At 43.0% G+C, this 26,798-nt stretch overlaps 1 protein-coding gene across 1 annotated transcript in view; it reads left to right on the top strand.

Annotated features, from left to right (window-relative positions):
• The first annotated feature begins 1,592 nt into the window (after nt 1-1,592).
• The window catches only part of TRANK1 (tetratricopeptide repeat and ankyrin repeat containing 1), a 51,302-nt gene continuing 26,096 nt past the window's right edge, over nt 1,593-26,798 (top strand). The window contains exons 1-10 of the mRNA XM_079947502.1: nt 1,593-1,744; nt 14,819-14,971; nt 15,297-15,426; nt 16,952-17,102; nt 18,331-18,449; nt 19,935-20,018; nt 20,489-20,627; nt 21,532-21,663; nt 23,165-23,335; nt 26,050-26,211. Coding sequence (XP_079803628.1) covers nt 14,820-14,971; nt 15,297-15,426; nt 16,952-17,102; nt 18,331-18,449; nt 19,935-20,018; nt 20,489-20,627; nt 21,532-21,663; nt 23,165-23,335; nt 26,050-26,211 — 1,240 coding nt within the window. The 5' untranslated portion in view covers nt 1,593-1,744; nt 14,819. The remainder of the gene's footprint in view (nt 1,745-14,818; nt 14,972-15,296; nt 15,427-16,951; nt 17,103-18,330; nt 18,450-19,934; nt 20,019-20,488; nt 20,628-21,531; nt 21,664-23,164; nt 23,336-26,049; nt 26,212-26,798) is intronic.

The raw sequence follows: 26,798 nt of genomic DNA, 5'->3' as shown, positions 1-26,798 counted from the left end.
GAGTCTCTCTCCCTCCCCCCCTCTCTTGGGCGGGGAAGGGCCGATGGAATTCCTCGCGCCAGGACGACGGCAGCCCCGACGTGCTGCTTAGCATCCCCTCCAACCAGTGCAGCATCTTAATGTAGTGGTTTCCCCCCTTTCATAACTCTATTTTTATAAATCATTTGTCCAGCCACAGTTCAAATTTTTATGACAAGTTTTCTGTCAATCCTACCAATGTATGTAACTCTTTACAATAGCTTTTCAACTAAATTATAAAAGAGGACCTCTTCCTGGTTTCTAATTCTGCCTGTAAGCTTTGCCATCTCGACGTCGTTCATCAGTTTTGTCTGCCCCTCTTCTTTGGTCAGAATTGTTGACCCTTAGGATCATCTAGTCCGACCCCCTGCAAAACACAGTCAGTGGCAGCCAAAGCAGCATGGCTCCATCAGTGCCTGATTTCTGTATAAGCTATAATAATAATAATAATAATAATAATAATAATAATAATAATAATAATTTATTATTTATACCCCGCCCATCTGGCTGGGCCTCCCCAGCCACTCTGGGCGGCTTCCATAGAAAGCAAAAATACAGTAAAATATCACACGTTAAAAACTTCCCTGAACAGGGCTGCCTTAAGATGTCTTCTGAATGTCAGGTAGTTGTTTATCGCTTTGACATCTGCTGGAAGGGCGTTCCACAGGGCGGGCGCCACTGCCAAGAAGGCCCTCTGCCTGGTTCCCTGTAGCTTTGCCCCTCGCAATGAGGGAACCGCCAGAAGGCCCTCGGCACTGGACCTCAGCGTCCCGGCAGAATGATGGGGGTGGAGACGCTCCTTCAGGTATACTGGACTGAGGCCGTTTAGGGCTTTAAAGGTCAGCACCAACACTTTGAATTGTGCTTGGAAACGTACTGAGAGCCAATGTAGGTCTTTCAAGACCGGTGTTATATGGTCTCGGCGGCCGCCCCAGTCACCAGTCTAGCTGCCGCATTCTGGATTAGTTGTAGTTTCCGAGTCACCTTCAAAGGTAGCCCCACGTAGAGCGCATTGCAGTAGTCCAAGCGGGAGATAACCAGAGCATGCACCACTCTGGCGAGACAGTCCGCAGGCAGATAGGGTCTTAGCCTGCGTACCAGGTGGAGCTGGTAGACAGCTGCCCTGGACACAGATTTGACCTGTGCCTCCATGGACAGCTGTGAGTCCAAAATGACCCCCAGGCTGCGCACCTGGTCCTTCAGGGGCACAGTTGCCCCATTCAGGACCAGGGAATCCTCCACACCTGCCCGCCTCCTGTCCCCCCAAAACAGTACTTCTGTCTTGTCAGGATTCAACCTCAATCTGATTAAGCTAAGCAAAATCCCTTATTTTGGCTGCTGATCCCTTATTTTCGAGGCTGCTGGTCCCTTATTTTCAAATCTGTAAGTTGACAGCTGTGCACGCAGCTCCCAGGCGCTGCGCTGGAAGGCGGAGAAGCTTCCTATTCGCTTTCGCTTTCGCAAAGGAAACCCGCTGCCTGCGAGGAAGCGCCCCTTTCCCCGAAATGACGTCGCGGGGGCGGGGCTGGCCCGCGGCTTGCGCTTCTTCTGCTTCCACCCGCGCGCGCCTTCTCAGGATGGCTGGCTTGCTTGATGCGCAGCAGCTGAGCGGCGGCGGCAGCAGCTCCCGCTTTGGCCGGGCGCGCGCGCCTTAAAGCAGCGAGGAGCGCCGGGTTACTTCCAGTCCAGGAAGCAAGGAAGGAGAGGCGCGTCTTTTTGCATAAACGTATGTATATGCATGCGCGCACGGTGCATGTTTTGTGTTTAGCCCCAAATCGGAAGCAGCGTTTCCTTGCGCGGGTGTGTTATCCCGGGGCAATGGAAGCAATTGGTTTGCATGGCTTTCCCCTCTCCCCTCGTCACTTTTTAAATTTTTGCCACGTAAACCCTAATCCTGCACGCCCATTGTTAAGGTGGAAGAAATTTTTGTGGTTTGCGTTTCCTTGGGTGGTTGCAGGATTCGCGTGAGAGCTGAGCCTCAGGGTGCAATCCTTTTCGAGATTAAGTTTCCTGGAGCTCCCTGGTAATTGGTTTATTTTCTGTGCGGAAATGCACAGTCAACAGCTGTGAGTCATGGGCGGCAGGGAAGTTAAGTTGGGTTTTAAATATAACTGGAGGGCAAGCAAGCAAGCAGACCAAAGGAATCAGGCATGGTCCCACAGGTTTCTTTGGGTGTTTCTGCAGGGTTGGAGTGGCTAAAACCTGCTTCTTTTCACATATTTGTTGGACTACAATTCCCATCATCCATGACCACTGGCCAGGACTGATGGGAATTGGAGTCCAACATAATCCGGAGAGCCAAAGATTAGGCCCTTGCCTTGCCTTGCCTTGCAGAAAAGTGGCCGGGGGTTGTCGCACTGATCGCCAGCGTAGGTTGTAAGAAACATAACTTCCTGCACTGCCCGGGTTAGATAAAAAAATATTTGCCTCCTGCCTGCCAAGGCACACACTGCGAGAGAACAGATCTGGGTATTGTTACAGGATCACACTTGAGAGAACATGTCCTCCTCAGACCTAGGTTGTTTCTTCTTTCAACTTGGATTGAAACTGGTTTGGAGGAGTATGCATTAAAAACAGTATTTCGCTTCCACTTGTGTAGGCTGCTCTCCCAAACCAGAGTAAAAGGAAGTGTGTACACTTCCTTCGTAGGAAAACGAACATAAATGTTGGTGGTGACGTCTGACCCAATTGACTAATGTTGGTGGCTTGGCTCTTTCAGAATAGTTGTCCTGCAAATAAAAAAAGAAGTATGAGAGCTTCGACCAACCCTCGAGCTTGCAAACTAACAGAAGCTGGTCCAGGAAAAGTGAAGTGCCCCTGTTAGACACATCAGCTGGTTTCTGTGCAACTTTGTGAGGCCTCTGAGTTGGCCTTTGGTGGGTGGGGGGCATTGAAAGTCTGTTGAGAACTGAGAAGTTGATAGCACGCTAAATGCAGTTTTCAAAGAAGGATGCAGGGCATTTTGAAAACTAGCGTGGAGTCTGGTGTCTTTTGAAAAGGCTGTCATGTTTACTGTAGGCCAGAGCCCATTTTATGAGACGCATGAAGGGGGTCATTAAAGATATGTTGTTGTTGTTTAGTTGTTTAGCCGTGTCCGACTCTTTGTGACCCCATGGACCAGAGCATGCCAGGCACTTCTGTCTTCCACTGCCTCCTGCAGTTTGGTCAAACTCATGCTGGTATATAAAGATATAGTTCCACATTATTCTGTCTCTAGTCTGTACCATGTCCGTTAGAAATTACGGTAAATGTTACATGCATCGCCAATTCCATTGCATGTCATATCCTCTTCCTTGAGGAAAACAGGGCAGAGAGGCAACTTCTCCTTTCTCTTTTAATTTTGCAAGAGTTTTGCTTCCCTGAACCCTCCTTTCTGAAATCGTAAGGCATGTTACAAAAGTTGTTCCCTTTCCCCCATCCTTGAATTCCCTCTGCTGTTCCTTTGAATGTTGGCTGGGCCATGTTTTGCAAATGCAAAGTATGACTTCCAAAGAAGAAAAGATTGTATACATTTATTTTAATAGCGGAAATTTTAACCAGCCTAGAAATAGTAGTGGTGTGATTGTTATCAAGTCAACATTTTAAAAAACCCACTCTGCTTTTCTTGCACGCAGAACAATTACCTGAAACTTTCTGGCAACTTTTAAATATTTGTAAGTAAAACTGTTTCCAAAAAAGATTGACTGCTTAGGTTATGTTTTTCTCAAGGGCTTTGGTTTTGAATTTGGAACAGCCTTTCTTCAAGCGGAGATGAACTTGGAATTTTTTTATTTGTATTTTATAGCACCATTATAAAACTTCATCTGAAAAACTAGAGTGCATGTTTGGAGAGTTGGCTTCTTCTAGATCAAGTTAGTTTAGCTCTTTGATAATTGCATTAGCAATGTGTTCCCGTATAGAAGCAACTGGGAATCCCTGGCATTACTGCAGAAAAAAAATGTTGCCAATAACAAAGCAGTAAAAATCTGCATTGGAAAACAAGCAGTCAAGCCAAACAATGTTAGTAACCATTCGCTGGATCCTCCAGGGATTGAATATTATCTAAGTTTTGGCATGGAAGTGCAAAACCGTACAGTTTTGTTCCTGCTTGTTGTTTGCAGGCAGATTGTTCTTATCTAAAGCAAGGGCATTTTGAAAAAAATGTTACGGTTGTCTTTACTGCTTTAGTTTAAAGTGCGATAGCACTGTCCAGAAGCCGTCTACCATACTGACCTTTTAGTCAACCAACAAGCCTGAAGCTAACCAATGTTAACTGCTTTATACTGTACTGTGAAGTATCGAGTTCCCTTAATATACAGGTGACTTATGAAAACGTATTTCTTTTAAAAAACAATGCTTCCAGAATGTAAGAAAATTATTCCAGACAAACATTGCTTATGCCACTTTCATGTGAATAAACACCCAGCAAGAAAAGATAATGGGAGAGGATTTACCGCAGCAAATTATTTCTCAAAATTACAAATGCCCAAATACAGAAGGTCATTTACCCTCGCTAGAGTCACCGTGCTGCCATCTGCCTTATAACAGGGCAGATTCGAGGGTAAACCATACGCAGAACGAGTCTGCCCCTGCGGCTTGATGGAGGTAGAAACTCTCTCTCATGTCTTGTTACGCTGCCGTTTCTACGGGGATATACACTCGGTATTTATGACTCCTGTTATACAAAAATCTCCAAAGGGGTCCGAACTTCAAAGTCTAAAACTCTTGGTAGAGGACAAGGATCTAGAGCAGTGTTTCCCAACCTTGTGCCAACTGTTTTTGAACTACAACTCCCATCATCCCTGACTAGCAAGACCAGTGGCAAGGGATGATGGGAATTGTAGTCCAAAAACAGCTGGAGGCACAAGGTTGGGAAACACTGATCTAGAGATTACACTAAGGGTGGCCAAATTCTGTGCGACTGCCATAAAACTTAGGAAACAAGCTGTACTACTAAAATGATTAAGGTTTTAAATGACATTTTTAGGTTATATTTTAGTGATCAAGATTTAATATATATTTTTAACTGCCGCTATATCTGTATTGTCTCTGTTAGACCCAATTGCAATTCAGTGTATTCCTGTTGTGTTTTATGATTTTCCTGATATTGTAAGTGAGCCACTTTCATGTTCTTGCAACTTTATTTTTGCTACTCCTTACATCAGTCCGTGCCCAGAAGGAAGTTTTGACTATGCCCTGGGTCCTTTTATGTTTTCCTTCCCTCCCCTTAAATTCCCTTAAGATTCTCACACAAATTCTATGTGGGATGGTTGAACAGGACAGAGGTTTGAGCTTTCTGCTAGCCCCTGCTTTCATTTGAATGTGTGGGTAAATAAAGGCTAACCAAGAAATCGCGGAAGACAGAGCAGGGTTGAGCAGGATTACTGTAGCAGTTAATTCACATTGCATAGCTGTTTTCTATAACTAGCAGGAGCAGAATGACTTGTGTAAGATAAAGAACTGCTGTGTCTCAAGCTGCTTTTGAAAATCTCAGTTTCCGTGTAGTGTGAAGGGCTGCTGGCTAAGAAATGGGGCAAAGGTCCACATAAATGGCTGGTACTGTTCTTTGGATCCTGTTTGTGCAAGTTTTCTTAAATTATATGCCAGTTTTTCTTCATGCAGAATCTGCATTACCCTGGCACATAATTATATTGCCGCTGGTTCATCTGAAATATTTTTCAAATCCTCCTTCGGAGAGGGTTGTGCAGATAAAAATAAAAATAAAACAACTGAACAAAAGCCTGCCAAAATGCTTAATTGTATGTATTTTTTGCCCTATAGGACGTACTTTTCCCCCTCCAAAAATGAAGGGGAAATGTGTGTGCGTCCTATGGGGTGAATACAGGCTTTTGCTGAAGCCTGGAGAGCAAGAGGGGTCGGTGCGCACCGACCCCTCTCGCTCTCCAGGTTTCAGGAAGTTATCCACAAGCCGTGGGAGAGCTGCGCGAAGTCGCGCAGCTCTCCCACGGCTTGCGGAGAGCTGCCTGCACCCCGAAGCCTGGGGCACGCTGAGCTCAGCGCTCCCCAGGCTTCGGGCTTCGCGCAGCTCTCCGCTTCCCCTGCCCCAGCCCCGCGCCTGGGGGGGAAAAATAATTCCCCCCTTTATTTCCCCCCAAAAAAACTAGGTGCGCCCTGTGGGTCGGTGCGCCCTATGGGGCGAAAAATACGGTAAACAAACACATCAGAGTGACAATATAATCATGTGGTGAGCAGAGGGCGCGATCTGCTTCCTCACAGACTGTCCAAGTGTCCCTATTTTTCAGGGATGTCCCTGATTTAGAGAAGTCGTACCTCTTTCTGATTTGATCCCAGAATGTCCTGCTTTTCCTTAGGTTGTGCCTATTTTCACTGGAGAAATTGTTGGAGGGTATGGAGTCATTCAACCCCCCCCCCATCCATCTGAAGGCAATCCTGTATAAGGAAGTTTTTTTTAATGTTTCATGTTTTATTATGTTTCTATATATGTTGCACGCTGCCCAGAGTGGCTGGGGCAACTCAGTAAGATGTGTGGTGTATAAATAATAAAATTATCGTTATGTTACCCCTAACCCTATTTTCATCGGAGAAATGTTGGACGGTATGTCCTCGTTGCGGCTCCTGATGAAATTCAGGCCAAGCAACTTGTTTTCTGAAGCAGATAAATGTGTATCTTTTATTGGGCTCTGCTTGGGTTTGAGCTATGGAGAAGCCCCCTCAGGATCACAAATATAAAATAAATTGAATGACACTAGCAACATCAAAATGGAAAACTTTGGATCACATAGATGAGTTTTGTTTAGACGCCATGTGTAAAGGACCTTACTCATTTCCTACTAATTTTCTGATGAAGGGGATGAGGGGCAGTATATGTTGTTATTTTCTTCTTGGAAGGGTAGTGGAACATGTTTCTTGCCCCTGACCTTACAGCCTTATGAGGACTTATGAGGACTGTGGGCAGTTGTCATTTTGTATTTTAACTTAGGTGGGTGCTGTCATCTGCCAGTGCAAGGCTTAGAAAAAGCGAAGTCTTGCTCTCTCTCTTCTCCAAAATGTGTAGTGTCCAATTCCCTCAAAATGTATTTTGTCTAGTTAAGCTTTTGCCTCTATCTTCAGTATATTTTATTTTATTGCTATGGTTAGTGGCTGATGCAAATGAAAGTTCTTCTGATCTGATCTCGTGTCCAACTGTAAAAAGAGAATGGTTGCAGGTTTGCTTGAAGCATGGGAGGGAGATTTTTGAGGGTTAAGAACTTTGCCCCAGGATGTGCTACAATAGCGGCAAGCATCTTGATAGCACAAAGATGGAAGAACGAGGAAATCCCAATGAAAGAACAGTGGCAAGAAACATTGAGCTACGCAGAGCTTGCTAAATTGACATACAAATTGCGGGACAAGGACAACTGTGACTTTATTTTTTTTTTCTTTTTCATTTTTAAAAATTAATTTTCCAGAAAGTTTTTAAAGACAAATAAACAACCAAACAAACATAAATCTCAACCGTATTTAAACCAAACTTAGTAATATTGTTAAGTGACTTCCTCGTATCCCCCTGGTTGAATTTCAGTGTATATCATTTTAACGGTTTTCCAAAACCTAAGTTCTTATAAAGTTGACTTAAACACTTAACATCTTTCTTTCTTTCTTTCTTTCCGATTCAGCATTAAACATATTAATTCATCACATTACATATCTAAATCCTAAGCCTATCTGGTATTTGCAAGCTTTTCCAATTAATTTAACTTGACATATTTAACTAAATAGTCTTTAAATTTCATCGATTCTTCCTGGACAACTGTGACTTTAAGGAAGAATGGGAGCTTTTTACAAATTACAAATTTAAGAATTATTTAAAAAGACAACAAAATGAACTGGACTCCTTGGCAGGTTTTGAATTAACATACACAAATTTATTGGTTGATAACATGGTAGATAGATAATGTAAGGATATGTATAATTTTATAACATGCAGAGAATAATATGTGCTGATAAATCAGAGAGAGGAGCTGAGGGAAGCCTTCGGGGGGAGGGAGGGTTTGAGGGGGGTGGGGGGGGGAAAGGGGATAAAATAATGAATATGATATGTTTTGAAATTTTGTTATGCTGAAATTGCTACTAATTTTTTTTTTTAAAAAAAGAACTTTGCCCCAGGATTAGAACAGAAATCACGCGACGGTGGCAGTGGGAGGCCCCATTGGCTAAAGTAGTACCCTGGTTACGAACGGACCTCCGGAACGAATTACCGTATTTTTTGCTCTATAAGACTCACTTTTTCCCTCCTAAAAAGTAAGGGGAAATGTGTGTGCATCTTACAGAGCGAATGCAGGCTGCGCAGCTATCCCAGAAGCCAGAACAGCAAGAGGGATTGCTGCTTTCACTGCACAGCGATCCCTCTTGCTGTTCTGACTTCTGAGATTCAGAATATATTTTTTTCTTGTTTTCCTCCTCCGAAAACTAGGTGCGTCTTGTGGTCTGGAGCGTCTTATAGAGCGGAAAATACGGTAAGTTCGTAACCAGAGGTACCACTGTACAGGCAACATATGAAAAAGTTGCATGACTGCGTTGCTAATACGTATCAACAAATATCGGTTCTTTTGCCATTGGAAGCCCCCTTCCTCTCAGCTTCTTGCTTTCACCCCGGACTCTACCTTCCCACCCTAATTCTCACCCAGGTCTCAGTGCAGCCACAAAAAGTGCCGCTAGGAGAAGGGTTGCTGCGGGCATCACTCTAGTTTCCCCTCTAGGTTTGCTTTTTATGGGCAAGCCCCGGGGTGGATGGAGTCCCATTAAAGGGTCAGCTGCCCTCTCCACACCTGGTTTCAGGTGCAGTAGGTTTGGTGAGTTTGCCAGGGGCTCCCAAGGATGAAAAAAGAGTGCCCCTCCTCTCACAGTTCTTTTTCCCCCTTCACAATAATATTTATTAATTTTCATACAAAAGCATAACAAAAAAGAGAATAAACAATAATAAGAAAAAGAAAGAATATGAAACATAAAATACTCCAAACTTCCCATATATCACCACATAAACTAAAACCTAATTAGTTAATTAAGATCCATCTTCATAAACATATTACTTGACTTCCTCTAATCTCTTCCATCTGAATTTCCTTGTAATTAAATGTAGCAGTTTCCAATATCATTATTTCATAAAACAATATTACAGTCATAATCAAATTTCCTAACTTTTCTTATCGTACTTTTTCTTATTTATTTATTTAATCCTAATTTAATCCTAGGCCTAATTAGTTCTTTCAAGTGGTTACATATCTTTAATATTACAATATTTATTCAAATAGTCTTTAAATTTCTTCCAATCTTCTTGGTGTTCCTCTTCTTTCTGGTCGCGGATTCTCCCGGTGAGATCAGCCAGCTCCATAAACTCCATCATCTTCATCTCCACTCACAGTTCTTCTCCTGCCTCTGTCTCCTCCTCGTCCAGCCTTTAGTGGCAAATTGTGTTCTGCCATCCGTTTCCCAGAGGATAATGGAATATCTGCAAGGGTCCTCCTTGAACTCACAAATGAACTTTAATTTCCATATTTGAGAGTTTGAAGCAGGCATGTAAATAGCCACTGGCCTGACAACCTGTGGTGACTAAGGCCATAACCAGATGAACGGATGTCGTCTTGATAAGCTGAGAAACGAGCTAGTCTTTTGTCCCTTCATTCCTCCTTTTGTGGTATGAGCAACCAAACCAGAAAGCCTTCCATTCAAGGCTGAAAACTATAGTTGCCAGCTTTGGAACAAGCCATGATATTATACACAACTTCAAGATTTCCTTTAATAGCATGGCTTCTTCTGAAGTTGGTATCCATAGTTTCTTGGTTTGGACAATATGGAAACACTGTTTAATTACAGGCTTCCTAGTTTAATTGTGGCTTGTAAAGAAAAGGCTTGTTCGTATATTGGCTTATTAAGCGGAGAGATTATTGTTTTACCATTCTTAGAGCTGGTTCAGATGGGCAGGGAAACTTCACAAAGGCTCCCCTCCATGTTTAGGCCACAAATAACTAACATAGGTAAGCACAGATAGGTGGGCCAGTGGTATTTCTTCTTGTATGCTGGCAAAAAACACACTTTTTAGCAAGGTGATTTAACTCTCTGATAGCTTTCCAGCCTGACATTCTGTTACGATAAATCCTGAAAGCACAATATTTAGATTGTCCTCCCCTTGATTTGCTGGGAACAAACAAAAATAAATCTAGCAACCATTTCATTATATTTTGGGTGTCAGCAACTTCTTTCTACGTAGCTCCCAAGACAGACTGGTTTTATTTTATTTTTAAGGAAACAGCTCGAGATGTTTCCATGCACCTTCGGCAGCTAGTCCGAAGGAGACCCTTTTTCAGTTAAAGTTGGGTTGGCGTCATGAGCACCTTCGCTGCTGAATTCACATTTGCCATCTTGCACCAGTAGTAGAGAGTGATGCCCATTCTGTGCAAAGGGGCATCATGGTCCCACCCCTCCCTGTTGAAAAAACCTGTTGTATATCACTGTTGAGACCACAGGTGCTTTTATTGAATCTGCTACTTGCCAAGTGGCAAGTAGTTACTTAGGTCCTTCCGTTCTGGTTCCTGTAGTGCTGGGCACAGGGAGCAGTTCCACATACAAAGTATGGTTTCAGGAATCCATGATGATCAACTTGCAGATGCTGAAGGCTGAAGGAGTGGAAATGATGTTATCATTGCACCATCAGATCCTTGACTACTGTAATTCGCTCTACGCGGGGCTGCCCTTGAAGCTGTCCCAGAAACTCCAGCGGGTGCAGAATGCTGCAGCGAGGCTCCTCACGGGGTCCCCGCCATGGGAGCATATTCACCCAGTGCTTTTCCAGCTGCACTGGCTCCCGGTGGAGTACAGGGTCAGGTTTAAGGTGCTGCTTTTGACGTTTAAAGCCCTTCACAGCTTAGGACCCTCGTACCTACAGGACTGCCTCTCCTGGTATGCCCCACGGAGGACCTTAAGGTCCATAAACAGCAACACCCTAGAGGTCCCGGGCCCTAAGGAAGTTAGATTAGCCTCAACCAGAGCCAGGGCCTTTTCAACACTGGCTCCGGCTTGGTGGAACGCTCTGTCTCATGAGACCAGGGCCCTGCGGGATCTGATTTTTTTCCGCAGGGCCTGTAAGACAGAGTTGTTCCAGCTGACCTTTGGCTCTTTCTTTTTTCCTTTCTCCTCCTGTGAAGAGGCTGCATCTTAATGTTTTAATGTTGTATTTTAATCTTGTTTTTTAAGTTGTATTTTAATCAACTTATTTTTATTTTTGGTTGTTTACCACCCTGAGCCCAGTCTCGGCTGGGGAGGACGGGGTATAAATAAATTTATTATTATTATTATTATTATTATTATTATTATTATTATTATTATTCCTACCCTAGAGGCTTTGAGATAAACAGAGAGATATGGCGAAACTCACCAGAAAAATAAGAAATAAAGATAGCAAACTTTTAATAAAATAATGAAAATGGTTTATTGAATATTTACAAATAAACTGTAAACCAATAAGAACATTGGCAGGATTATTGTAATAACTTGCAGTTTTATAAGAGTGTATATTTAAAGTAGATGCATAAATCAGTAAATTTAAGTTAATTTGGCATATGCAGAAAATATAAAACATAAATTTAAGGAACTGTAGAAAGGGGAAAGGAAGTCGAGTTTTGAAATGTTAAAATGATTGTAAAATTATTGAAATGTATAAAACTTAAAATCATAATTATTATTTTTTAAAGAGATAAACAGAGAGATGAGCCCTATAACTTACGGTACTTTGACTTGTGTCTGTGTGGTTGACAGTCCTCTGAGAACAGCACCAAAGGGGTCTCTGGAGGAGCAAATTCTGATTACTCTCTATTTTAATTCAAAATAAGAAAAAGGAGAAAATGTATCTCTCTGACCCTTTACACAAATGTTCACTTTATCTTATTACTTTGATACATTTGCATCTTTCGATCCCTTTTGATTTTACATGCTTCCCATTCAGAGTTTAAGTTACAATATATCTCTAGTTAAATTGGAAGCAGCTGCTCAAGGAAAAACATCCCAATTATAAATTATGGGGGTGAAAAGAGGGGTATAATTTTTGAACTGGGCGCTATAAGCCTGTGGTGGTGAGTGTTATCTGATAATTGTCCAAGTGTGTACCTTGTACGATATGTTAGTTGAGTTAGAATATTATTATTTTTCCTTAACCAACATTTTTGTCTCTATTGAGAGAGAGCGAAGCCTTTGTTTTGGGCAATTAGTCCGAGAAAGGAGGGAACAATCTTAGCTAGAAAGCAGATGGTTTCGAGGTCATTATTCCGAGACTGGGTGGAATTTGTGTTGTGGTTTTGATAAGGAAGGTTGAAAGATTTCGGGATCAAAGTGAAGAAGAACCAGAGAAGGTAGAGAATGTTGGTGGAAGTCATAAATTTAAGAATGACTCATTTTGATGAGGGTAAAATTGTGCAGGAGTGTTACAAAAGAGAACAATTTGGAGCGTAGCTGGAGATTTGAAATGAGAAGAGTTGTATTATGGAAAATACGGAAAAACAATGTCAGTTCCATGGAGGCAAGCAGGCTTTGGGGTTTTGAAAACTAGGCCTGAGCTTTTGAAGTGGCTCATAGATGTTGGCTTTTTTAAGCGTTTTTCCTTCTTTGATCGGCTTTTGATTTTTCTAATCCTTGTGGATTATTTTTGCTCAGGAGTCTTGTAGTGGAAACCAATTGACCACAGCAGGTCTGGTAGATATGGACGCATTGTTCCCTAAAAGTCCCTGAGTCTATCCCAATATTAGGGACACACATCTATGCTAAATCTTATTTAATTTTTCTTGTATTTTTTAATTACCTTTATAATGCAGATTTAAAAATTTTTTTTAAGTGCTATTGCTTTTAACTGGACCGGAGGAAGAGGGTGCTAAGAAAATAACTGCTTTCTTGCATACTCGAAGCAGCTAATACAAAGCCTTATATCTTATTTAGTTCTTGTAGTAGCCTCATTGTAATTGCATTGTTTATTTATCCATGCACTCATTTTTATACATTGTGTTTATTTTGTATCATGCTTTCACTAGTAAATGAATACTTACCATTTTTCACCTTTTGTCAGTTATTTTTAATCGCTTTTTTGTTTATTTTGGAGTGGTTCTGGCTGTTTTGGTCACTGTTTATATGCTCACTAGGCAAAATTAATATTTTTTGAATTTAGAAATTGTTTTCCAGTTCCTTGTACAGTGTGAGGGAGTCTGTTGGAGCCAAATGCTATGTTTTGCTGCAAATAAAAGGACAGAGTTTTCTCTCTCTCTCTCCCCCCCCTTTTACACCGATATTTCATCTCTAAATTCCATATTAAGGCAATGCCTTTACTAGGCCAACCAAAATATTGCAAAATAGCATCCAGTCTTTTGAGTACTCTGGAACTCTTTATCAGACTAGATGGTAAACAAAGCAAAAAATAGTAGGTATTTTAGGTGCTGCAGAGGTGGCAGTAAGGAAAAGACTGGTTGTGATTGGAAAATAATGAATTTGGTTGTTTTAACAGCAGAATCCTAAACTGAGGGCACCTGAGGGCAGGGCTTTATTTTCCAAGGAAACATTTCATTCAACTGCTAGGCGCAGTTGTCCTCGTTGGTTTCTTTTGACTTGGCAAACCATCTAATATTAATTTTCACCTTTGCTAATATGAAGATTGACTTAGTTCAAAAACAGGAAGGAAACTATGGAGGACTCTCTGTGCTTTGCTTAAGGATGGAGACAAGGATGAAGCTGGGCAATAGCTGCTAATTTTGTAGCCCCAGAGATGGGGAATTTACCCCATTGTTACTCTTCTCATTCCCAGCAACCTGATACTTGCATAGCACCTAAAGGGCCTCGTATCATTGCCTGCGACTTCCTCTCTCCCTCAGTCTTAAAAACCTTACAAGATGCAGACAGGGATAAAGGTTTTATCACCAGATAGGCACTTTGAGTCTCCCTGCCCCATGTTCCTGCTTTGCTTACCATCTGTCTGGATGGGAGAGTTCTGCAGAGCTCAAAGGATTGCACGTTACTTTGTGATATAGTGGTACCTCGGGTTACATACGCTTCAGGTTACATACGCTTCAGGTTACAGACTCCGCTAACCCAGAAATAGTGCTTCAGGTTAAGAACTTTGCTTCGGGATGAGAACAGAAATTGTGCTCCGGCGGCGCGGCAGCAGCAGGAGGCCCCATTAGCTAAAGTGGTGCTTCAGGTTAAGAACAGTTTCAGGTTAAGAACAGGCCTCTGGAACGAATTAAGTACTTAACCCGAGGTACCACTGTATTTTGTTTGGGTTAATAAAGATATTACATTAATATGGTCTTTGGGATTTTTCTTATGTGCCAAACTTTTTGACCTCTAAAATTGTATTTATAAAATGTTTCCTCCTCCCACCCCCATAATAATTCGGGCGGTGGCGGTAGAAGACAGATGCAATTAAAATAAGAGGCAAAAGCAAACCAAAGTTGGAGAGGGCCGGTTTCTCCTCAGCTCCTTCTATAAAAGGCTTCCTTCCTGTGACGCCTTGTGTTCTTTTATGTTGGATCTAGATCCAGTGTTTTCCAGACTTGGGTCTGTTTTGGTCTCCATCATCCCTAGCTAGCAGGACCAGTGTTCAGGGAGGATGGGAGTTGCAGTCCAAAAACAGCTGGAGACCCAAGTTTGGGAAACGCTGGTCTAGATAGTCCTGATAATTACTTCAGCTTATCATTGATGGTAGAAGCACTTTATTGGTGTTTAAATATATGCGGTGTTGGTTAAGTAACTGAAAATGCTCTCATGCTGTGGGGTAAGGGAAATTTGTGCTGTCTCTCAGAGCATATTTTTTTCCTCTTTTTGTCAGAATGGATCCCTTCAGCTTTGGGGACCCCATTAGTTACGCTGAGTTCTTGAAAGTGCAAGGGAATCAAGACTTCAAAAATGGAAACTATGCTCTTGCCATCAGAAAGTATGACGAAGCACTAAACATACTGGTCTATTTACACCGGGCAGTAAGGTAAGCTCTTTCTTAGAGAACTGTGAGCTGTCTAGCGCTGGCTTCTAGACTTGAGCTTTCCTTCTGTGAAGCTACTGAACTTGGATTCTAGTCACCAAGTTATCTGTGATCTTTGCAGTAATTATTTGCCATTTTCTTTACACTCTTTATTCAACTTTTCATAGCAGTGTTCTGTTGGGATTTAATAAAGGGAATGCATAAGGTATAACAATTCCCCCCTCTACTCTGTGTTAGAGGAAGGGGGGCGGGAATCTGTTCATGTGTTCTGTAAAACTATAAAGCTGTTTCTCTTGACGCAACTACGTTTAACATTCTCATCTCTTAGTTTTTCCCAACGGCGAGATGTGGCAGTTTTACTCTGCAACCGATCAAATGCCTTTTACAACTTAAATAAATGGAGAGAAGCCTTCTGCTCAGCAAGACAGAGCCTCCAGTGGGATCCAGCTTACGTTAAGGTATTCTGTACTCTACGCAGAGGCTAAGAGGCCATCTGTCATGGGTGAGATTCGAGCAAGATGACCCAGAGAGTCCCTTACCAGGGCCGTCTTAAGCATACCCAGCGCCGTGGTGCAAAGATCCCTCCGGCGCCCCACCCCCGTTTCCCAGAGTTGTCAACCTTTTCCCAAGCCTCTGTGGGGATTGCTCTCCTGCGGGGGCTTGGGATAGAAGCTGCACATCCTCCAGCCATATGGTTGACGGGGAGCAGCTGGTGGGCATGGAGGAGGGAAAGGGGAAGCGCCGGCAAAGCCACGCAGCTCCCCCACTTGCTGGGGCGCCCCTGAGAGGCCCACGCCCTGGCACAACGCACCAGTAAACCCAATAGGAAAGACGGCTCTGTCCCTTACAACGCTACAGTTCTATGATTCTTTAAGCCTAGGTTGCAGGGGTGTTGTTTTTTAATCAAAAAATAAAATAAGGATTAGGAGTTCTGAATACAGTGGTGCCCCGCAAGACGAACGCCTCGCAAGACGGAAAACCCGCTAGACGAAAGGGTTTTCCGTTTTGGAGGCGCTTCGCAAAACGAATTTCCCTATGGGCTTGCTTTGCAAGACGAAAATGTCTTGTGAGTTCCTGCGGGGTTTTTTTCCTCCCCCCCCCCTTTCCTAAGCCCTAAGCCGCTTATCAGCTGATCCGCTGATAAGCCGCTTATCAGCTGATCCGCTAAAAGCCGCTAAACCGCTAATAGCGCTAATCCGCTAAGCTGTCAATGGGCTTGCTTCGCAAGACGAAAAAACCGCTATACGAAGTGCCTCACGGAACGGATTAATTTTGTCTTGCCAGGCACCACTGTATAAGATATTTTGAAGCAATGTGTGCTTTGACTCTTAAACAGAGAAATTTCAAGACCGAAAATGCAAGGATTGAGCGCTGACATTAAAGGAGCTTAAAGCTTGAAGAACTTTGGATTTGCATTTGGTTGTTAAATTTTGTTGTATTCGGAAGCTCCACCTTTTGGCTTGCAAGTCACTTTTACTTAATATGAACATAAACTTATTTGCAGAGCAGCTATTGGCTCAGAACAGTGTTCCCATTCAGAAATTTATTTATTTAATTTCTGCACCACCCTTCATCTGGGGCTCACAGGATGGTTTGCAATATAAAAACACAAAAAACATAATATGGTGCTTAAATAAAATATTACTGACAACAGAAATAAGATTTGTATCCATGTTTAAAAAAACCACACTATAGTAAGAAACAAAAGCAATCACCCTCCTATAGTTTAGAAAGCCATAATAAACCAAATGAATGTTTAATTTTATAATGTTCGTTAATACTGAGTATATATTCTGAGTAAAACATAGTTGACTAGTGCCCATTGTATTTGGTGCAAAAGTGTTTCAACCCTGCCATTTTAAATGTATTTACTGCTAGGTTATTCCGTTCTTATATTGAAATGTTGCTATTAAATGTCTGTTAGCCTTCACATATATTCCTGAAGTGAAAGACTGACTCTTGGGATCTTTCTTTCTTTCTTAGGGCTACTATAGAGCTGGCTACTCCCTGATTCAATTGAGACAGCCTCTCGATGCTGTTAAAACGTTTTATCAAGGTTTAGACTATCTCCATGGTTCATCAGATGTGGCTCAAATTTCTGATTTTATAGTCGGTATCTTCTCAAGCGTTAACGGTAAGTGATAACGTGAGATTTTGTCTTCATTAAACTGTCACAATATGGACAGGATGGGGGCAGCTGATGGCTGGTGAGTGCCTGAAATGAATGGCCTCGTTTGCAAATCACAGTAAACCGTAGTCTGAAAGAAACTATGGATTACCATGAATGAGCAGCATGCAAGTGGTTCACTACTCCCTTTGCTGAGCTGAGTAACAAACTCTGGAGTGGATGTGCAAACCAACGCTTGTAGTTTATTTCTCTCCAAATAAGCTATAAGCAGTAGACCAAGAACGAAACTTGGCTGCTACTTGTGTTTTGTTCAGAGATAAACAAACCACTACACTGGTTTGCATCCAGCACTACGCCAGCCAATCCATGGTGTTCTTTTTTACAGGCTTGGCAAAGTGAAGTGCGCCATAACTGAGCAGCGGGCAGCAGCCGGTTTCTCATTCTCAGTCATTTATAATGTGTTTCAGAGTATTGCTTACAATGATGTGCAAACCAGGTCATTGTCCACAATCATTATTATAGTGTAACCTTTGCAAAATGGATTTGTGACCTCAGGCTGGTGGGTAAAATGTCTGCAATGCTAGGTTAAAACGGCAAGATCTTTGCCCTGGCCCAGCGAGGGAGTTAGCCGCGTAGAAGCAGCTTCAGGGAGCAGATGGAAGAACCATGCTTGCAATGCGCTTTCAGGTGCACAATGTCTGGTGGTTCTCTTCGCACGACGTGGTGGGGATAGGGAAGGAACCTGTGCTCCAATCCCTATGCCCGGATTCTGCACATTTGGCATTGCCCCCTGCTATATCTGCAGGTGGGTGACAATGTTTTTCAGCACTTCCCTACGTTGAAAACTCATTACAAACAGAAAGCCAAAAGCAGGAAAAGAATGAAATTACCCCCCACCAACTGCGTTAGTTTTCTATTTGTATAAATTTTGGTGCATTCGAAACCTGCAGGCTGAAATGATGCAGCCCATTCTACCACTACAACATTCTGCCCTCAACTTCCTACCTCATTCTGTTGCTTGTATAGACCAGCTGAAGGGAGCCCTAGGGAGAGAGCATTGGTGATTGTGCAGTTTGTTTTCTCTGTTGTGTAAAGGCTTTTCCCTTTTCTTGTTGATGCCGTGAGGGGATTTCCTAAGTTGGAAGAGCACAAACTGTAAATGTTGTTGATGATGATGATGATGAAGAAGATTATGCAAGCTTAAGCCTCTCTTGTTTTGTCCCCCCCCCTTTAGATGAAAGGACTATTACCCCACATTTATTATCTGTCTGTAAAAAAATTGTGAGCGATAATTTCACGCCACCAATTTGGCAGCAGGTGATTGAAAAGCTGGCCAGAAAAGGACTGTGGCAGGTAGGCATCTTATCATTGTAAATAATGACATCTTTTTTTCTCCTGAGCTCAGGCTGGCTTTTCAAAACCTGTATGACAGTAGGTGATCGCAGGTTCTGGAATCTGTCTGCTTCGACGTTTCAGCCCTGTGATTACATAGCCCAGCTTAGAATTGGGATAAGCTGACGTGAATTGTAGGTGTGCTTCCTTAATGTGTAAGCTTAGCACAGTTTTTGGTGTAGTGTTCATTATTTTTGCTTGCACCTTTTAAAGAAGGAAAAAGAGAGACGAACCATGTAGGTAATAGTAAGCCAAACCGTGGCTTGCTGTGGATAGGCAAGCATATTGGTGCATTGGGAGAAAATCACAGCCATTGCAGTCGTTCTGTGCTCCTGCTGCCATGCTACTGGGAGCTCAGCCATGGCTTGGCTTCATGTTATGTCTGAGCATTGTCTTGTGGTCTATCTCACTCCAAACAAACCACAATGGCAAGCCAAGGACAAAACTTGGTGGCTTGTTGAAGTGAGACCCAATGACGAGGCCAGATTCATACAGAACAGTAAACCAAACTGGTTTAGCTCTCAGCAGCTAAACCAGTAGCATGAGCAGGGAAGCACAACCACTGCAGTTTTCTCCATGTTGGCAGGTCATAATGCAGCAAAAAGCACTTTATTTGCTTCCCATAGCAATACCAACGGTGTTTCATGGCTGTTTAGGTAATTACATTCTTGCAGCCTGTTGCAATGGTAACCTGTGTTGATCAGTGATGGCTGTTAGCAAAAGGAGGCAATTACCCGCTTCTCAGCCAATACACATGTGGTGGTTCTTAACTCTCACCTTTCTACTGATGCCAATAATCTCTGAGGAAGCAATACAGTGTTGCCCCGCAAGACGAATGCCTCGCAAGACGGAAAACCCGCTAGACGAAAGGGTTTTCCGTTTTGGAGGTGCTTCGCAAAACGAATTTCCTATGGGCTTGCTTCGCAAGACGAAAATGTCTTGCGAGTTCCTGCGGGTTTCTTTTCCTTCCCCCCCCCTTTTTCTAAGCCGCTTATCCACTAAGCCGCTAAAAGCCGCTAAGCCGCTAATAGCGCTAATCCGCTAAGCCGTCAATGGGCTTGCTTCGCAAGACGAAAAAACCGCTAGACGAAGAGACTCGCGGAACGGATTCTTTTCGTCTTGCGAGGCACCACTGTACTGAATTCAGTTGTCCCTTCCCCCAACAAGTGAACACTTCTGTCTCATTCAACAGTAACGAGTTGTAATCTATGGTGATTCAGGAAAAGCAAAATTATAAGGCATTTGTGTTTATTCACTAACAGTAGCACCTAGACAGAGAAAATAGAATCAGAATACAGCCAGATATATTTCCTTTTCACCCTTTCCATAGTTTCAAAGAATTGTTCTTGTTAGCAAAAGCACCAGGTGTCGCTGTGATCTGAAAAAGATGTGAGGTCTACATGCATTTAAAGTTCTAACAAAGAAATATTTTCCCTCACTCCCTAGTCTTGCCTGTTGTTGGCTGCTGAGAAAGACCGGTTGCCAAGGAATCTGCAAGTGACCAATTTATCACTAAGAGAGCTATTTGAGGTTTGTCGAAATCTTCCAGTAGAAATCCTTTACTGGGGCCTGGGTGAATGGAATTAGGAAATGGATTTCACCAGTGGGCTTGCATGAATGGCAGGTGACATAGGTAACTGATATCTGTTTTACAAACTAAAGGGTGTTAGAGGAGCCTGCATGCAGTCCAGCAAACTTAAAAACAAAACCAAAACCCAACTCCATTACTAGCTTGCTTTAACAGACTTGTCTATTTCCCTTAATTGTGGGTGGACGTGGATAACAGGGTTTTAGTTTGTTTATTTAAGGCAAACATGGTGCTTAAATAAAATACTACTGTCAACAGAAATAAAATTTGTATCCAAGTTATGCTGCCTAATCATCAGCATTTCTACGTGGTGGGGATTTTATCATAATACAGTGATGATGGAGGATTGAGATTTTATGTGCACCAAGTGACCAGAGCCTTAAACATGTATTCTTTGTTTCTCTTGAACCAGAAATATGTTCTCTTTGGCCAGTATGAAAAAATGGAAAGGGTGCCCAAACTGGTGGAGTGGCTTGTCTCCCTTGGAGCAAATATAAGAAGTGTTGGAACCTATCCTCTTCATGCTATCATAATGCTTTGTATCAAAGCAAGTAAGTGCTTAAAAAAATCAAATCAAAATAAATGATGTCCTGAATGGTGCTGCAGGTAGTTTGGAGATGAATTTTATATGCAAAACATAAAGCTATGGTCCTATGAAAATAGTGAGAGATGTACAATATAGGCTGGCCAGCCTTTGGATGGGGGGACACTTGTTGGGGGCAGCGTAGAAGTAGCTATGTTATAAAGTCTGGTATTTTCCCTTCCTCAGTATATTAGAGTATCTGTAAACTGGTCTTACTGGGATGCGGGTGACGCTGTGGGTTAAACCACAGAGCCTAGCACTTGCCGATTAGAAGGTCGGTGGTTCGAATCCCTGCAATGGGGTGAGCTCCCATTGCTCGGTCCCTGCTCCTGCCAACCTAGCAGTTCAAAAACACCTCAAAGTGCAAGTAGATGAAGAGGTACCGTTCCGGCAGGAAGGTAAACAGCGTTTCCGTGCGCTGTTCTGGTTCGCCAGAAGTGGCTTAGTCATGCTGGCCACATGACAGAGCAGCTGTACGCCGGCTCCCTTGGCGAATAAAGCAAGATGAGCGCCGCAACCCCAGAGTCGGTCAGGACTGAACCTAATGGTCAGGGGTCCCTTTACCTTTACCTTAAACTGGTCTTAAAGAGAAAACAAACCCCAAGGCAGGGAGGAGCTGTAAAAATACTGTACCGTCAAACTAGAGTGGCACCATTTCATATTCTGGACTTGATTTGTACCGCGTGTGCCAAGAACATTGGCTATCTCTGCCCTGCAAGGTTCTTTGCTATACACCAACTAGACTAGATAAAGCCAAGCAGGGAAAATAAATTATATTGCAAAGATATATCCTATCCTTTTTATGTATTCTGGAAAGGTTAAGCACAGTCTTCCTTAAATTGATGGTGTATTTCTTCTTTTTAATTATTTAGATGGAAACTACCTTTTCAGATGGTTATTGAATTATAAGCCTGAACTGAAGGATCTTATCAACCAGCAAAATGAAGAGGGGGCCACAGTTCTCCATGTTGTAGCATCTCATTCAGCTGGCTATCCTATGAAAAGTAAGTGTGTGTGTGTTTAGGTAACCTGGTTTTTGGACAATACACTATCTTGCTAGTTTAATTCTTGTTCTCCTATTCTTTTTACAGAAACCCTAGAAAGGGCTAACTCTGGCTAACATTGTGCTTTTAACAGGGACTGGCTTTGTGTTGCTGCATTTCAAACAGAATACTCAGACTAGGAATCTGCTTTCCTTGAGACCATCTCTAGTGGACATATTCTCATAGAATTGTAGCGTGATAGTTTCTGCAAGTTTTATTTTGCCCATGAGGTGGCAGTGGGAAAACAAGTGTCTGTTCCAGCATCAAGAGTAGGCTTCTAATTCAGTTACAGTGCAATCCTAGGTAGATCTACTCAGAAATAAGCTCCACTGAGTTCAGTGGGGCTTACTCCTAGGTATAAGTGGGTTGGCAGTAGTAAGCATCATCGTGTTAATTTTCCCAGAGCCACTGGGTGACCGAAAAGTTGGAATAACATGAGTAATAAATTCACTGCTGTCGCGGAAAGGGAATGAATAATGGGATAAAGACATGCTCAGGAAGGACTGTATTTCACTAATAGAACAATGGCTCTGGGCATAGAAGGTCCCAGAATAAAATGGGGCCATCTAAACCTAGGAGTTCCATAAGATTGGAGCCACCATTGAAAAGCAATAATTTTGTGCTCCCAGGTTTTTTGAAATACAGTGGTACCTCGCAAGACGAATGCCTCGCAAGACAAAAAACGCGCAAGACGAAAGAGTTTTCCGTTTTTTGAGTTGTTCTGCAAGACGAATTTCCCTATGGGCTTGCTTTGCAAGACGAAACGTCTTGCGAGTTCTTGCGAGTTTGTTTCCTTTTTCTTAAAGCCGCTAAGCCGTTAATAGCCGCTAAGCCGTTAATAGCCGCTAAGCCGCTAATAGCCGTGCTTCGCAAGACGAAAAAACCGCAAGAGGAAGAGACTCTCGGAACGGATTAATTTCGTCTTGCGAGGCACCACTGTAACAGTTTGTATTGCTTTGCACTAGTTTTGTGAGGGAGCGGGGAAGCAGGTGTCTTGTTGGCTTCCTGTCTTGCAATCCTTTTTGAGATTGAAGGGGAGAAACTAAGCATCTATCTGTTCCATTTGAAAAATGCACCTATATTCCTCTTTTTTTAAAAAAATAATTATCAGTCTAGTGGGCACCCAAAATGTGAATCCTCCACCATATATTTCTCAGCCCCAATTGGTGACCTGGGAACTTTTTGCAGTTTTTGTTATCCCCTTTTCCCTGTGTGACAGACCAGGGGTAGATGAATGAGTGGTGTGTTTTGATGTTTCTAGCAAGCATGGATTGCTGCAATCAGTTACTCATTGTTTGCTCTTTGGACCAGCTTCAGAACTGCTGCATACGAGCGCCACACACTTCTCAGAGGTTCTTCCTTCCTGCAAGTGTCAAATCACAAAGCTGAACTCATGACGTGAAGCCTGTTGTGATTCAAGTCAAGAATATTGCAGACTCCTTTTATTTGTTTTGTATTTCAGATCTGATAGAAAATGTGGTCATGCTTCTGAACGCTGGGGTGGATCCAAAGATCTGTGATGCCCAGTCAAGGTCTGCTATGGATATCTTGAAAAAACACAAGAAGTTCAGGGTTATAGATATAATCAGCAAGCACATGGAAAGATTTAATCTACACCGGGATGAGTCACCAGGTACTTCAGAAGCAGACCTCCTTGTTCAACTCAGTAATAACCCACACTTGGCAAAAGTGTCCTCTTCATTTTCTGGGTTGGGTCTCCCATCTCTTGTTGGACTACAACTCCCATCATTCATACCTAGCAGGACCAGTAGTCAGGGATGATGGGAACTGTAGTCCAAAAACAGCTGGAAACCCTGCTGTAGACATAACACTTAACCATTATTCAGGGACTGGAGGTCATGATCATTCTGCTCCTTTCCATCTCTGTGTTAATTTCATCCATGTCCCATGTGCCCACCCCTAACCATGGCTTCCTGTTTGGTTTTTGCAAAGTATTTTTGTCGCCAAAGCTTTGAAACTGGGCTTTGATACTGGAAACCGAAAGCTGCTACACTATGACAGCTATCAGTACCGGTGCAGAGCTGAGACAAGCACACATAGGCCGAGGAGATTTGTGCAGTCCTTCAGGCTTGTATGCCCGCTACTGCACTAGTAATATCTCACCAGTTGAGCGACAGGGCTGCATGGCGACATTGTTTTGGTTGATACATATAATTGTGTGTTGTTATGTGCTAGTGATGGAGCTTTCCCCTAAAGCTCTTTTGGGAAACTCTGGGGTTCCTCTGAAACTTTTCAGGTCATCTTCAACGAGAAGATGCCAGACACGCTTCTCTGAAAGAATCTTGCTCACTCCTACAATTCACAACGGCTGAGAAGTATTGTGGGTGTATTCTAGGGCAGGGATGGCCCTCCAGATTTTTCAAGACTCCCGTCATCGCTGAGCACTGGCTGGGGCAGATGGGAGTCTAAAACATCTGGAGAGACACAGGTTCTTCAGTTCTATTCCAGGGCACGCTCTTCAGTTATAGGCCCAGTGCTAAGGCTCAACAACTATATCTACAGTGGTACCTCGAGTTACAAACCCCTCAGGTTACAAACGCTTCAGGTTACAAACTTCGCTAAGCTGGAAGAGTTACCTTGAGTTGAGAACTTTGCCCCAGGATGAGAACGGAAATTATGTGCCGGCGGTGCAGCAGCAACAAGAGCAAAAGCACACCTAGTTAAGAACAGTTTCAGGTTAAGAACAGACCTCCGGAACGAATTACCGTATTTTTTGCACCATAACACTCACTTTTTTCCTCCTAGAAAGTAAGGGGAAATGTCTGTGCATGTTATGGAGGGAATGCCTACGGGTCGTGGGGGGGGGGGGGATCTGCTGCAGTCGTGAGCAGAGGATCCATGGTTCCCCTTCCTTCCCTCCTCCGTGGCTCGCTTTGAAACAGCAAAGCGGGAGAAGAGCTGCTGAGTGGGGAGGAGAGAGGGACAGAGAGCCTGCTTCTTTAAAGGAGCAAAGTGGGAGAGGAGAGGAGCCACTTACACAAGTGTAAGCGGCTCCTGTCCGGTTGGTTCCTTTAAAGCAAGCAGGCTCTCTGTCCCTCTCTCCTCCCCACTCAGCTAGCTAAATAGCAGCTAAATAAAGTTTTTCAGCTCGCTAAGCTGGGGATGAGTGGGGAGGAGGGAGAAAAGCAGAGCCTGCTTGCTTTAAAGGAGCAAAGCGGAAGAGGAGAGGAGCCTTCTCTTCTTCATTATTAGCAGCATCCTTCTCCACCCACCCCACGCATGCTCCTTGTCCCTTGAGTGCTTTTCCTTCCCTCCCCACTTAAAACGTGGTTACAAAGGATCCTCAGGATTTTAGCACTGGGCTACTCCAAACTCACTGTCAGATCACAAAAATCATACATCCACTGTTTCGTTTAGAATTTTTTTTCCTTGTTTTCCTCCTCTAAAAACTACGTGTGTGTTATGGTTGGGTGTGTGTTATAGAGCGAAAAATATGGTAAGTTCGTAACTAGAGGTACCACTGTATATGTTGTTTAGTGATGTCCGACTCTTCTTGACCCCATGGACCAGAGCACGCAGGGTATTCCTGTCTTCCACTGCCTCCCACAGTTTGGTCGAACACAAGTTGGTAGTTTCAAGAACTACCATCTCGTCCTCTGTCGTCCCCTTCTCCTTGTGCCCTCTATCTTTCCCAACATCAGGGTCTTTTCCAGGGAGTCTTCTCTTCTCACGAAGTGGCCAAAGTATTGGAGCCTCAGTTTCAGGATCTGTCCTTCCAGTGAGCACTCAGGGCTGATTTCCTGAAGAATGGATCGGTTTGTTCTTCTTGCAGTCCATGGGACTCTCAAGAGTCTCCTCCAGCACCATAATTCAAAAGCATCAATTCTTTGGTGATCAGCCTTCTTTATGGTCCAGCTGTCACTTCCATACATCACAACTATCTATAGGCAACACAAAAGAGTTATGTGTCCAACAGAAAGAGTTATCCAAGAATGTTTCCTAGAATTTTCTACAGGATTTCCAAGGCACGTTACCTTGATGTGTTCCTGAAGAGAAAAACAACAAGAGTCCCATGGCATAGCAGTTAAAAGATGTAACCATTTTTAAACGGCATGATTTTATAAGCATGATTATATGCATGAGGTATTGTCACAGCTGCCACTTTCAAGATGGTTACAGCGGAAGGTTTTGGATGATGCAAAAATTTGAAAACCACTGGTTTTTGGGAAATATATGGCTATTGGAAGTAGAAATGTTGGGCCACTTTACTATTGATTTTTTTCCTTCATATCCCCTTATCATGGATTGCAGATCCATGAGCTCTGTTCCCGTCGAAAAAGGAGAGAAAAAATGTCTCAGAGAGGTTTTCAATGTTGTTCCCCACAGAGCAGACTGAATGCACAGACCCTGCAGACAGCATTGCCTTGCTTCATGATGCTTTTGAGCAGTTTGTGAGGTTTTGTCGTTCGGAAAACAGAGTGCATAACATCGGTGTATTGAGGCATGAAAAAGTTCAGAGGCTTCTGAACCTGCTGAATTCAATAAGAGGTAAATATGTTTCATTCTCAGTGTCTGATATATGCCAGGGACTTGTTTGAATCATTTCCGAAACACAAGGATGACTTGGAAACCAAATAAAATGTTTGCTATAAAGACCAATCCTCCACTACTTAATATTTTTAGAACTTGAGCATTCATGTTGCTTCATCTAAATAGCCAATTTTGGCAGTTGTTCAAGTCTTGCCGCCCCTTGCACCCTGCTGCTGTATGTAGGAAATTAGCACAGCGGGGGATATTTTACATAGGAGCAGTTTGAAATACAATCCTCTGCTTGCTTGAACATTCTGAAGGTTGAATATTTACTAATCCATTTTAACTGCTTTGTTTTCCTGTCTTGATGTGCTCCATAAAACCCCAGAAAGACAGCTGCAGTCCTGATGCATGTCCACTTTCGGTCTTCAGAGGGATCAGCATATCAGATAGAAAGTCTTAATTGCAAAGCATTTATATTGTCCTCGAGGCGGCAAAAGTTGTCCAGTTGGATATTTTAATGTGCTGTGTAAACTGATTTTCTGTGAAAGGTAACCAACTGAGTCGAGGAACATAGAGAATTCTATCGCATCGTTGGATTAACA

This window comes from Podarcis cretensis (genome assembly GCF_951804945.1).
Source record: "Podarcis cretensis genome assembly, chromosome: 12".
Taxonomy (NCBI): Eukaryota; Metazoa; Chordata; class Lepidosauria; order Squamata; family Lacertidae; genus Podarcis; species Podarcis cretensis.
Note: the sequence above shows the minus strand (reverse complement) of the source record. Positions and strands in the feature narration are given on the sequence as shown.